The sequence below is a fragment of the Mixophyes fleayi genome, chromosome 1, assembly GCF_038048845.1.
Source record: "Mixophyes fleayi isolate aMixFle1 chromosome 1, aMixFle1.hap1, whole genome shotgun sequence".
Classification (NCBI taxonomy): domain Eukaryota; kingdom Metazoa; phylum Chordata; class Amphibia; order Anura; family Limnodynastidae; genus Mixophyes; species Mixophyes fleayi.
The window spans coordinates 453,284,084-453,297,587 of NC_134402.1; the positions used below are offsets into that span (position 1 = coordinate 453,284,084).

Sequence of the window (13,504 nt, forward strand, 5' to 3'; positions counted from 1 at the left end):
GTATTGGATTCGGATTTTTTTTGAAAAAAACATAAAAAGTTTAAAAATCAAGTTTTTGGGCTTATTTTCACTCCTAGGCTATTATTAACCTCAATAACATTCAATAACAAGCATTTCCACTAATTTACAGTGTATTGTGAACACCTCACAATATAGTTATTAGTCCAAAACGTTGCAACAAGGTATCTTTCTGGACTGCGTAGAGGAGTGGGTCACCACAATATATATTAAAAACCCTGAACTTTTATGAATCGCACCAATAAATGTACCTGGACTGCGTAGAGGAGTGGGTCACCACAATATCTTAAAAACCCTGAACTTTTATGATTCGCACCAATAAATGTACCTGGACTGCGTAGAGGAGTGGGTCACCACAATATCTTAAAAACCCTGAACTTTTATGATTCGCACCAATAATTGTACCTGGACTGCGAAGAGGAGTGGGTCACCACAATATCTTAAAAACCCTGAACTTTTATGATTCGCACCAATAATTGTACCTGGACTGCGTAGAGGAGTGGGTCACCACAATATCTTAAAAACCCTGAACTTTTATGATTCGCACCAATAATTGTACCTGGACTGCGTAGAGGAGTGGGTCACCACAATATCTTAAAAACCCTGAACTTTTATGATTCGCACCAATAATTGTACCTGGACTGCGTAGAGGAGTGGGTCACCACAATATCTTAAAAACCCTGAACTTTTATGATTCGCACCAATAAATGTACCTGGACTGCGTAGAGGAGTGGGTCACCACAAGATATATTAAAAACCCTGAACTTTTATGATTCGCACCAATAAATGTACCTGGACTGCGTATAGGAGTGGGTCACCACAAGATATCTTAAAAACCCTGAACTTTTATGAATCGCACCAATAAATGTACCTGGACTGCGTAGAGGAGTGGGTCACCACAATATATATTAAAAACCCTGAACTTTTAAGATTCGCACCAATAAATGTATCTGGACTGCGTAGAGGAGTGGGCACTGGGCACCACAATAAAATATATAAAAAACCTTCAACAGATCTGCATTACACTACACATACGGCTGCTCCTCCATCCTCTCCATCATATACATGTTGGAGTTTTAGCGTGTGACAACCTCTTGTTTTTGATAATGTCAGTGCATTTGGAATATTTTTCAATTTGCCCCACACCACTGAATGTACTTTATCTATGATACGCAATACGCATCTATCTATCTTGACTGCGTAGTGTGGTGGCCCCGGTACACAATTTGGTACCGAGGCCACAATATAATTAAAAAACCCTCCACGTGTCGGAATTCCACCAAACAAGTATCTGGACTGCATAGTGGGGTGGCCCCGGTACCCAATTTGATACCGGGGCCACAATACCTCCTCCAAACATGCTACAGACAATTCGTCATTGAGAGACCCCAGACAGACAGGGTCGAAGTGTTATTGTTTGACTTTGTAAACCCAAAAAAATGTCCCTGTTGCACTTGCACATAGTCGTGCAATGAAGACTGATTTTTTCATTTAAAGGCACGATCTTTAAAGTGTCAGAAAGAGAGAGAAGACACAGGAGAGGAGAGTTGTAGCTGGGGACCTGGGGTGGAAGCTCCCAGGCTCCCCCAGCATTGCCTGGAAGTCTGAGCGTGGTGACTGAGCCAGGGCAAGGAATGTGTGCCCTGGATGAGGGGGAGAACTCCATGCCACTATAGTGAACCCAAGAGAGAGGGGGACACTGCACATGGAAGAGGCCCTGGAGTGAGGGCTGCTACAAGAGGCATGGTAGCTGTAGTGTCAGATCCTGAGGCTGAGAGTACACAGAGTGACGTGTCAGAGCACAGGAGACATTATCCCCGCAGAGGAGGGATGAGCTGCAGTTGAGAGGTATGTTGTTGAAATAGGACATGCACACTTTAACAAACCAATCATTTCAGCGACAGGGCCTACCAAACTTTGACTGAAATGATTGGTTTGTTTGGGCCCCCACACCAAAAAAGCTATTCATCTCTCCCTGTACAGACTAAACAGGCTCTACTGAGGCAAGATGTCGTCCTCATCCTCAACCTCTGATTCCTCTCCCCCTACAGTGTCTACTTCCTCCTCATCACACATTATCAATTCGTCCCCGCTGGACTCCACAACCACAGGTCCCTCTGTAGTATCTGGAGGGCAGTGCTGTACTTCATTGAGGAATTGATTATTCATTTCTATAAACATCATTTTTTCAACGTTGTGAGGAAGCAACCTCCTTCGCCGCTCACTGACCAGGTTCCCCGCTGCACTAAAAACTCTTTCCGAGTACACACTGGAGGGGGGACAACTCAGGTAAAATAGAGCCAGTTTGTACAGGGGCTTCCAAACTGCCTTTTTTTCCTGCCAGTAACAATATGGACTGTCTGACATGTCTACTTGGATGGTGTCAGCAAAGTAATCATCCACAATTTTTTCTATTGTCACAGCATCCAATGCAGCGAGAGTAGACATGTCTGCAATGGTTGGCAGGTCCTTCAGTCCGGACCAGATGTTATCAGCATCCCCGCCAGTGCCTCTTTTGGGAAAACTGAGCTTTTTCCTCGCAGCCATAGATGTGGAAGAAAATGAGGGTGGAGCTGTTGGCATGTCACGGTCCTCTTCAGAGGACAATCTCCTGACCAGCAGGTCTTTGCACCGCTGTAGACTTGTGTCCGCCGGAAACAGAGACACAACATACGCTTTAAACCGAGGATCGAGCACGGTGGCCAGAATGTATTCCTCTGACTTTAAAAGAGTGACCACCCTCGGATCCTGGCAAAGCGTACGAAGGGCTACATCCACAAGAGCTACATGCTTGCTGTAATCGCAATGGCTTACCAGCTCCTCCCTCACTTTCTCCAGCTGCTTCTGCAACAGCCTGATCAGGGGAATGACCTGACTCAAGCTGGCAGTGTCGGAACTGACTTCTCGTGTGGCAAGTTCAAATGGCTGCAGAACCTTGCACAACACGGAAATCAGTCTCCACTGCGCTTGACTCAGGCGCATCCCCACTCCTTTGCCTATGTCGTAGGTGGCTGTGTAGGCCTGAATGGCCTTTTGCTGCTCCTCCATCCTCTGCAGCATATAGAGGGTGGAGTTCCAGCGCGTCACAACCTCTTGTTTGAGGTGATGGCAGGGCAGGTTCAAGCTTTTTTGATGTGCCTCTAGTCTGCGGTAGGCACTGGCTGAATGCCGAAAGTGTCCAGCAATTTTGCGGGCCACCGCAAGCATCTCCTGCACACCCCTGTCACTCTTGAGGTAATGCTGCACCACCAAATTAATGGTGTGGGCAAAACATGGGACGTGCTGGAAATTGCCCATATTTAATGCCCGCACAATGTTACTGGCATTGTCTGACACCACAAATCCCCATGAGAGTCTAAGTGGGGTAAGCCACTGGGAGATAATTTCCCTCATTTTCTCTAATATGTTGTCAGCGTTGTGCCTCTTATTAAAGCCTGTAATGCACAATGTTGCCTGCCTTTGCATGAGCAGCCATTTTGTAGATGCTGCTACTGATGCAGCTGTTGCTGTTGCTGCGGAAGGGGATGCATCTACCCAGTGGGCTGTCACAGTCATATAGTCCTTCGTTTGCCCAGAACCACTTGTCCACATGTCCGTGGTTAAGTGGACAGTGGGTACAACCGCATTTTTAAGAGCACTGAGGACACTTGATCGTACTTCTCTGTACATTTTTGGTATCGCCTGCCTAGTGAAGTGGAATCTCGAGGGGATTTGGTACCGGGGACACAATACCTCCATCAACCCTCTAAATCCCACTCCACTGATGGCGGACACCGGGCGCACGTCTAACACCAACATTGCAGTTACAGCCGCAGTTATACGCTTTGCAATAGGGTGACTACTATCGTATTTTGTGGTCATGGCAAACGACTGTTGGACGGTCAATTGTTTGGTGAAAGACTTAGCGGTCTTACGACTTCCCCTCTGGGAAGATGACCGACTAACAGCAGCAACAGCAGCAGTGGCAGTAGTAGGCGTACCGCTGCAGGATTCCTCGGATGAATCCCGTATTGAGGAGGACTCAGTCTGGCTGCTGACTTGGGCTGCAGGACTGAATCTGATGGAGATTGTGGAGGAAGTTGACGAGGAGGGTGTTGCTGGTGTGTATCCAACTGGACCACGGGATTTAGGTGTCCCTGTACCGATGAGGGTCCTAGCCCCAGTTCCTGAACTAACCACTGAACTATGAAGGTTATTCAGGTGACGTATAAGGGAGGATGTTCCTAGGTGGGCAAGATCCTTACCCCTGCTTATTTGAGCTTTACATAAGCTACATATTGCCATACATTGGTTGTCTGGATTTGGATAAAAATAACTCCAGACCGAAGAGGTGCATTTTTTGGTCTTCTGACCAGGCATGACGATGGGCTTTTTCATCCCATGGACATCAGCTGTTTCCCCCCCTGGTGCCTCATTTACAATAACCACATCACCATCCTCATCATCAAGTTCCTCCACAGCGCCAGCTACATCATCAATAGCCTCCTCCCGAGCCACCTCTTCCCGTACAGTGATGGGAAGGTCAGGCTTGACAACCACCAACACCCTTGGACTCGCCTTGGGGATTTGTGATAATTTCTCTTTAGAAGGCAGAGTTGTTTGCTGTTTTGTTGCTGACAGCATAACTCTCTTCAATTTTTTGTAGGGGGGGGGAGGAGGAGGAGGGCTAAGATCCGTGGGTGAAGCTGAACCACTAGTCATGAACACGGGCCAGGGCCTAAGCCGTTCCTTGCCACTCCGTGTCGTAAATGGCATATTGGCAACTTTACGTTTCTCCTCAGATGATTTTAAGTTTCTCTTTTTGCTACTTTTTCTTAACTTGGGCTTTTTGGATTTTACATGCCCGGTACTACGAGATTGGGCATCGGGCTTGGAAGACGACGTTGATGGCATTTCATCGTCTATGTCATGACTAGTGGCAGCAGCTTCAGCATTAGGAGGAAGTGGGTCTTGATCTTTCCCTACTTTATCCTCCAAATTTTTGGTCTCCATTATATGTAGCACAAGATACTGCAGAATGTGTGAACTTGGTAATATTGCAGTACCAATGGACTTATACTGCTGGATTGGTTTTGCAAATTTGGTTATAATTATTATTTTTTATTTTTTTTTTAAATTTTTTATTTTTTTTTACTTTTTTCTTATTTTTAAAAAACTTGGGAATAGTGGGGAAATAACTATGCCCTTAGAAGCACAGGACACAGCACCACTGGACTGAACAGGACACGGCACAGGACCCAGCAGCACTACGGAACTCAGCAGGACAGAGCACAGGACACAGCACCACTGGACTGATACTGCAGAATGTGTGAACTTGGTAATATTGCAGTACCAATGGACTTATAATGCTGGATTGGTTTTGCAAATTTGGTTATAATTATTATATATATTTTTTTTTTTAAAATTTTTTATTTTTTTTTACTTTTTTTTTATTTTTTAAAAACTTGGGAATAATGGGGAAATAACTATGCCCTTAGAAGCACAGAGCACAGGACACAGCACCACTGGACTGAACAGGACACGGCACAGGACCCAGCAGCACTACGGAACTCAGCAGGACAGAGCACAGGACACAGCACCACTGGACTGATACTGCAGAATGTGTAAACTTTGTAATATTGCAGTACCACTGGACTTTTACTGCTGAATGTGTGAACTTGGTAATATTGCAGTACCAATGGGCTTATACTGCAGGATTGGTTGTGAAAATTTTGTGGTAATTAAAAAATATTAAAGTAGTTTTTGGTATTTTTTAAAAAAACTTTTTTTTATTTTTTTAAACACAGGGGAATATTGGGGAAATAACTATGCCCTTAGAAGCACAGAGCACAGGACACAGCACCACTGGACTGAACAGGACAGAGCACAGGACCCAGCAGCACCACTGACCTCAGAAGGACAGAGCACAGGACCCAGCAGCACCACTGACCTCAGAAGGACAGAGCACAGCACACAGCACCACTGGACTGATACTGCAGAACACAGCACAGCACTAAACAGCACAGCACTAAACAGCACAGCACTAAACAGCACAGCACTAAACAGCACAGCACTAAACAGCACAGCACTAAACAGCACAGCACTAAACAGCACAGCACTAAACAGCACAGCACTAAACAGCACAGCACTAAACAGCACAGCACTAAACAGCACAGCACTGAACAGCACAGCACTGAACAGCACAGCACTGAACAGCACAGCACTGAACAGCACAGCACTGAACAGCACAGCACAGAACTAAACAGCACAGAACTAAACAGCACAGAACTAAACAGCACAGAACTAAACAGCACAGAACTAAACAGCACAGAACTAAACAGCACAGAACTAAACAGCACAGAACTAAACAGCACAGAACTAAACAGCACAGAACTAAACAGCACAGAACTAAACAGCACAGAACTAAACAGCACAGAACTAAACAGCACAGAACTAAACAGCACAGAACTAAACAGCACAGAACTAAACAGCACAGAACTAAACAGCACAGAACTAAACAGCACAGAACTAAACAGCACAGAACTAAACAGCACAGAGGACCACCTAACACACCCTCCCTCTACCCTGATCAATGCCCGAGTGAAGATGGCGGCGACTAGCGGGGAATTTATAGGATCCGAGTATCGCGAGATCCGACAACGGGATTATGAGTCAGAGCCTCAGTTTCACTTTTGAATTTGGCGCCAATACCCGGATCTGTCTCGGATCCGACTCGGATCCGCAACGTTCGGGTGGGCTCGGATTTCAGAAATCCGAGTGCGCTCATCCCTAGTTTTAATCATTTCCTGAGTGAGGAAGAGGCGTATTCTCGCAATGTTGCGGAGGTGGAAACAGCAGGGACTGGGTGTGAGGACGATTACCCTGAGGCAGTGAGCGTTGGGAACACCAGAGTGTGATGTTGCCACGGGAGATATGGGGAGGGATGGCGACATTAACAGGGGGAAAGATAATAAGCTCCAATTTGGAAGCTTTGGGTCATCCTGGTGGAGATGGCGGAGTCAGTTGGACATGTGGAATAGGACATAGGGTGAGGTCTGCGTAGAGGCTGAAGGAGGGGACGAGGTCGCCAAAAGAGAATTTATTGTACTTGTAATTGACCAATAATATTTTTAGACAGTCAACTGTAATATTTACATTAGACAAACAAAGGGATAATAAAAACATAGGGTTAGCGAACCTTTTTCCTGAAACAAATCCCCTAAAAAACATCCCGTTTGGAAATTAAAAAATAACCCTCTAAAGCGGCCCAAATCTAACCTGCCTTTCCCTGTGCTCTTGTGGGACACAAATAGAGGGAATATGTGCTACGGTAACGGCCTGTGTACATGTAACCGCATGACAGACATGGATAAGAGGGAACAGAGACATAAGGAAGGCAGATACAGGACATCTAAAACAAATACTCCAAGGGCAACGTTGGACGATCACATCCGTCACAATAATTAGAGCAGTCAGATATTCCATTATTACTTGTTGGTTTTATAAATTGTTTTCTATAAAACAATGATACAAAGACCACTGTATGCAGAAGACACAAAATAAAAATGTATGCTTATAGGGAACAAAACCAGAAAAGAGTAACAGAAGCAGTAGTCTGTGATGCCAGAAATCAGATTATAAAATACAAGTGAAAATAATTCTGCTTTAGAGAATCGTACAGTGTTAGTCGCACAGCACTGGTGAGCTAACAAGTCTGTGAGTATACATAACATGTTATGTATGTAACAATATAACATTGTATAGAACACAGCTTCACTGCCACATTTCAGGTAACAATGTTTGATTACAGTTTTGTTTCAGTAAAGAGTTTATACATTTGGATCAGGATTACACAAACTAGACTAAGAATGGTACAGACAATAGAAACTAGATAGCTTTGTTCTGCACCATATATTAAAAGTTATAGGCGGGTTACAAAGGATTAGAAGCCACTGACGTAGGACAACAAGACTCAGTAAGTGGTTTTCCGCACAATAATTAGGATATGTGCTTGGATTAATGCATCATTGTCTTGTTGTGTACAGGATCCTCCTCAGCAGGCTCACACACGTGAGGCACACAAAGGAGACAGGGCACGGTCACGGGTATAACGTGTACACACAAGTGAAGCAGACGGACATACATTACTAGCACATACAGGAAGACGTGTAATGGTCACAGTTTATGTACTTACTGTTCAGAGACACTTGGGCCCGAATTCCATTGTGTCCATTCTGTAACAATACAAAAAACACTGGTATCACGACAAGTCCGTATGTACCAAGCTATGTGCATGGCTGGGACACGGAAGTAATTATATCCCAGTATAACCACTGGCTATTAAACAGTGCAGGGGTCATCAAGGTGTTGCTGTACAACCTGTTTAATACTATGGTAGAAGTGCTGTATACAGCAATCTGTAATGTATAGGTCTCGGCTGCTGTCCATAGTAGATGGATGCATTAGAATGCTGGTAAAACCCCAAATGTCGGCTGCCTTTCATTGCCTTACAATCTCAGATAAATAGGTAAAATATTCAGAAGAGAAGACATTGGCTCAGTGGTTAGCACTTCTGTCTCACAGCACTGGGGTCATGAGTTCAATTCCAGACCATGGCCTTATCTGTGTGGAGTTTGTATGTTCTCCCCATGTTTGCGTGGGTTTCCTCCGGATGCTCCGGTTTCCTCCCACACTCCAAAAACATACTGGTAGATTAACTGGCTGCTATCACATTGACCCTAGTCTGTGTCTGTATGTATGTGTACATTAGGGTTGCGTGAGTTCTCTGTACAGTGCTGTGGAATCCGTGGCGCTGTATAGATAACTGATGATGATCGTCGTGTAAGTTAAGTTCACACTTCCCGGTGGGACATCACCGGGAACCAGAGTCTAAATAGCATCTTAAGCATAAAATGCTTCTGTTGCCTAAAAAGCTCCAAAATACGTAAAATATACCACCCATTTCTACTACGCTTTCTATATATGGTCAGCAGTTTGATAAACCTGGTTACCATAAACACAGAACATTGTTCCCAAGCCTGTGGGAGCCCCTGATAATGTTCACACGGGGGCATCTTCTGGCACCTGTTCTCTGTTCCTGCCTCAGATTACCATATACCAGCACAGATCGTTCTATAACTGTATCCTGGTTGGAGAACACATCGTATCCCATTAACAAACTACCACTGATCTAGCAGTCAGGGCAGAGGACGGAGGAGCACCAAGTAGAAGAAAGGTAACAGGTACAGTGTGTGGCACACGACTGGATAAAGTTTAGTGGTGCTAAACTAGTCTATTTAGAATATAGTTATTTGTAAAACAAATGTGAAAAGCGGGTTCTTCTTACAGTGACGGGCACCACCTCTGCGGCTGGCATGGAGCTTTGGTATCCTATTCTGCTGTGCACAGACGTCTGGTCGTAGGAGGAGGAGGAGATGGTCACTGGACTGGTGCTCTGCGAGGAGCTGCTGAGGCTGGAAGTGGCGATTACGGATGAGGTGTAGCTTGGCTCCTGCACCGTACTGGATATTGGCAGAGAGGTATTCAGGGCGTCGCTGTAAAGAGACAGGAAACGTTTATAAAGAATCCCCTATATATTCCATGTGTGTATGTGACTGTCTGCTCAGGTTCTCAGAATGTTGTCTTCATCCCACCTTTCATGACCCCAGTGTTCCCCAGTACACTGGCAAAAATATTCTACTCACTCACCTTATGGTTTTTGAATACAAGTTATTGGGCACAGCCTGATTCCCATTATCGGGACTTGTGTTCGTGCCAAACTCTGGCAGGGAGGGTTCTGAACCGAACTCTAGAGCGCCAAACTGCACATTTAACCCTGTGACATCAGCCGACCCCGGCATTTCTACTGCCGACGCGGGAATCTGAAAAGATATATTACATACATTATACTGAACGAGAGTATAGAACAAGGTGTTAAAAACTGTTTATTGTGGCCGAAAAATATGTTCAATTCTCCTGTAGGTTGGATTACTTAAAATGGCCATCTGATGTTCCCTACTAACTCCCTTTGTATTATATATTAATCACCACAAACTAGCCATATAGGAGCTAAACGACAGGTCGTGGACGTCTGAACACTGGGATTGTGTGAAAGATTGTGGAAGGATTCAGAGCCGGCAGTGGTTGTCCAATAAAACAGTATTAATATTCCATTGATCAAGAATGGCAGGGGAATTATAAATCCAAGAGGAGAAACTGTACACAGAAATAACATTAGTGTGCACAAATAACTGGTCCAGCTGAACGGACAAGCTCAGTCCAGCCGACTACGCAGAACGACTGGACAGCTATGGCCAACGTGCTGAGATTCTACAGACTGTGTACACACTTATCAGTCAAATCTAAGGAACAGAATAAACACCTGGGGGTAAATGTATCAAGCTGAGAGTTTTCTGGCGGTTTTGAAAAGTGGAGATGTTGCCTATAGCAACCAATCAGACTCTAGCTATCATTTTGTAGAATGTACTAAATAAATGATAGCTGGAATCTGATTGGTTTTTCAAAGACGCTGGAAAACTCTCAGCTTGATACATTTACCCCCTGGTGTGTTGCCAAAGACCAGGCATCCTGTCTAACACAACAAAACCACCAACTGGGGCAATAAGTACAAATTCATGTTCAGATAACAAGACATATCCAGGGCACTCAGAACTGCTGCTCTCCACACAGAACTCAGATATGTGCTTGGAAAGTTACACATCACTGTGTCCTGAATAGTCCATAATATAACACCCCAGAACTTTATAGCGCTCACGTACAATGTGAAATAACTTTTATCGTTCATGTTAAGCGAGACAAAACAGACAGAATATACACTGATCTGCATCTCGGAGAATAAAAAGGATTGCTGACCTTTGAAGTGGGCGGTATCCTCCGTTTCTGGGGTTTGAGGTGTTTCTGCTGCTGGGTTTGCTGGGCAGACATCGTCTGGGAGTCCAGAGACAGGCTGGGGAGCGGCAGCATTTTACCAGAGTGGGTGGAGCCGTCCACCGGAGACGTTTCCCGCAGCTTGGCCTGGGGGGAGAAGGACTCCAGGCCGGGAGGTGGCACCGGGACAGACTGCATTGGATGCTGCTGCCGCTGAGCGAGCTGACTCAGGACGGGCGAGGGCTCCGGTTGGGATTTGAAATCTGAAATGGGAAAGAAAAAAATATGACAAAATAGAAAAAAAATTAAAAATAAAAACTACAAACAAAAATGACCCTGTGACCACCAACTCAGGTGCTGCAGGCATCGCACACACAGCCAAGGGGGAGGCGGGATCGGATTCCTGGTCATCGGGGGATCAGTTTCTTATTCTTGGAAACATACAAAACACAAATCACTCTGCTCAGATCTATCTGCCTATGTCCAGGAGGGAGAGCTGTGACCTCTTCCTTAGATGCACTGAGAATAAATACAGACCGCAAGGAACAGCGCCCCTAATACAAACCACTTTAGGAATAGATAATCTGATTTAGGATAAGCACAAGCAGTTGTGTTATGCAGTAAGAGGAAATGTACAAAACATCCGCTTTAAAATAAATGAGGTTTAAGTTTAACTACTTGGTGCATGACAGGGCTACTCTGAAGAACTGATTATGTGTAATAGTAGCAACTATGGTGCGTAAGCTGGGGCTTATTACCATATACCAGTGTTCTGCCCAGAAAATTTTGCCAGCCGGGCGGCATTAAGAAGCAACCGGGTGGGGGCAGTGTAATACTATGCAATAATATTGAAACATTTTGGAGGTTACTGCCCACAGCTTCCAGGACTGGTCAGACGGTGGTCAGTGGTGTAACACACACTGCTGGCTGTAGTGCTCACATAGTGCCTGTTGTAATAGGAGAAACAATGGTTTATTGTATTATAATCAGACTCTGTTGGGCTCCAAGAGCCGGGTGACAAGTAAAGACAGCCAGGAGGAGTACCCGGGAAATAGGTGCTGGGAGAACATGGATTATACATATTTTATAAGGAAAAGGATCTTTAGAGTTCTAGGGTCGTATGTTCTTTGCATTACAGTCTGCAATGTATGGGATGAATAAACTTTGCAGAAAACCACTTCATCTGCTTTATGGAATGCAGATCTCCGCACACAAATGAGGCGCTGCAGAGTTAGTCGAGCATCATTCAGGAAATCTGCATTCATTACCTGCACATAGTAGTGTAAACTAGCCGGGCCTCCTGATCCGCTAGACGAGGGCCAGGACCTTAGTGCTTAAACTGCCTAAGGCTGGGTACACATTACACCGGTTAGCCAGATATCACATTAGTGTGTACGCAGCAACAATGAACAATTATCATTCCCAAGAACATAGTGTCATTGAACGAGATTTTTAAACCAGACTAAAAATCACATCCATCGCTGGAACGATGTCATTCCTATTCTGCAGTGTGTATGTACTCAGGACCGGCCGTGTCCATAGATCTCTATGGAGTGTGCAGAGTCAGGATATTTTCAGCTGATGGTTATGACAGATGAAGAGCACAGATCTGACGGTAAATCGTATAAAACGTGTACACATGAATCAGCTGCTGATCAGGAGTTTTTTTTTGGACTCAGTAGTTGGTAAAATCGTTCTATACATCAGGAGAAAATTTCTGTAGTGTGTACCCAGCTTAACACGTAGCGTTTATCCTGTTGTCACAAAACCTTGAAAATAACTGGATGTCTTTTGTCCTATGTAAAATAACACTTAAAAGCCAACTCCATTTAAAAAAAAAAACACACTTATTTTTACATTTTAGCGGAGGAATAAGACAACACTGTGGCACAGAGTCTCTGTCTCTGCTGAGATAACAAGACATGTCCAGATCACTCAGACTGGTTGTTCTCCACACACAGATTCAGATATGTGCTTGGAAAGTTAAACATCACTGTGGTCTGAACAGCCCATGATATCTTAGCATCCTGCTGCAGGGACTCTGATCTAGATGCCACAGATCACAGACAAGTACACAAACTGCACCCACTGTCAGATACAGCGATGAGAATAATTTAGATTTAAAATTAAAAAGAAAAAAGAAAAAGACTGATTCAATGATCTGGACATTGACAATAAGAAGGGATCGCTGACCTTCGAGAAGCAGTTTGTAAAGCTTGGTGCTCGAGCGCCAGTGTTTAGACTACCTATTATGTGCAGACAAAGGGTGTAAACGCAGAGATCCTTAGGATAAAAGACTTGGCCACACAAAGTGCTGTCACAATACAGACAGGTAAGGAGACAGTAAACAACTTGGAGAAGGTGGAGAGAACTCTGAACAGACGGTTAGGATAACTCCACACATGAAATGCGCTCAGTCCTGTCCTATCTTTTGTGAGTGACAACCATAAAACAACCGCCTCTCTCAAAATCTAGAAGCTGTAAACACATCTAACACGTTCTATTAGAAGACTGGGGAAGCAGGTGACGGCTTTGTCACAATTCTGCCCTCTAGTGGTGGATGCCATTATCACCCTCCACATCTACATCACAAATTCTAGGGTTGAAAAAGAAAACACGA

The 13,504-nt window shown here is 44.6% G+C and overlaps 1 protein-coding gene and 3 non-coding genes across 11 annotated transcripts in view; all 4 read right to left on the minus strand.

Moving 5' to 3' along the window:
- Positions 1-13,504, minus strand: part of UBAP2 (ubiquitin associated protein 2) — a 42,181-nt gene that overhangs the window by 10,749 nt on the left and 17,928 nt on the right. For all 8 annotated transcript variants that reach the window (XM_075186460.1, XM_075186494.1, XM_075186475.1 and 5 more), the window contains exons 13-16: positions 10,870-11,147; positions 9,706-9,878; positions 9,344-9,551; positions 8,192-8,231 (exon numbers count right to left, since the gene is read on the minus strand). In XM_075186460.1, coding sequence (XP_075042561.1) covers positions 8,192-8,231; positions 9,344-9,551; positions 9,706-9,878; positions 10,870-11,147 — 699 coding nt within the window. The remainder of the gene's footprint in view (positions 1-8,191; positions 8,232-9,343; positions 9,552-9,705; positions 9,879-10,869; positions 11,148-13,504) is intronic.
- On the minus strand, positions 7,959-8,037 carry LOC142137254 (small nucleolar RNA SNORD121A). Its single transcript, XR_012687897.1, has one exon. It is a non-coding gene; the product is annotated as a small nucleolar RNA SNORD121A (small nucleolar RNA).
- Positions 10,652-10,732, minus strand: LOC142137252 (small nucleolar RNA SNORD121A). Its single transcript, XR_012687895.1, has one exon. It is a non-coding gene; the product is annotated as a small nucleolar RNA SNORD121A (small nucleolar RNA).
- LOC142137251 (small nucleolar RNA SNORD121A) lies at positions 12,809-12,890 on the minus strand. Its single transcript, XR_012687894.1, has one exon. It is a non-coding gene; the product is annotated as a small nucleolar RNA SNORD121A (small nucleolar RNA).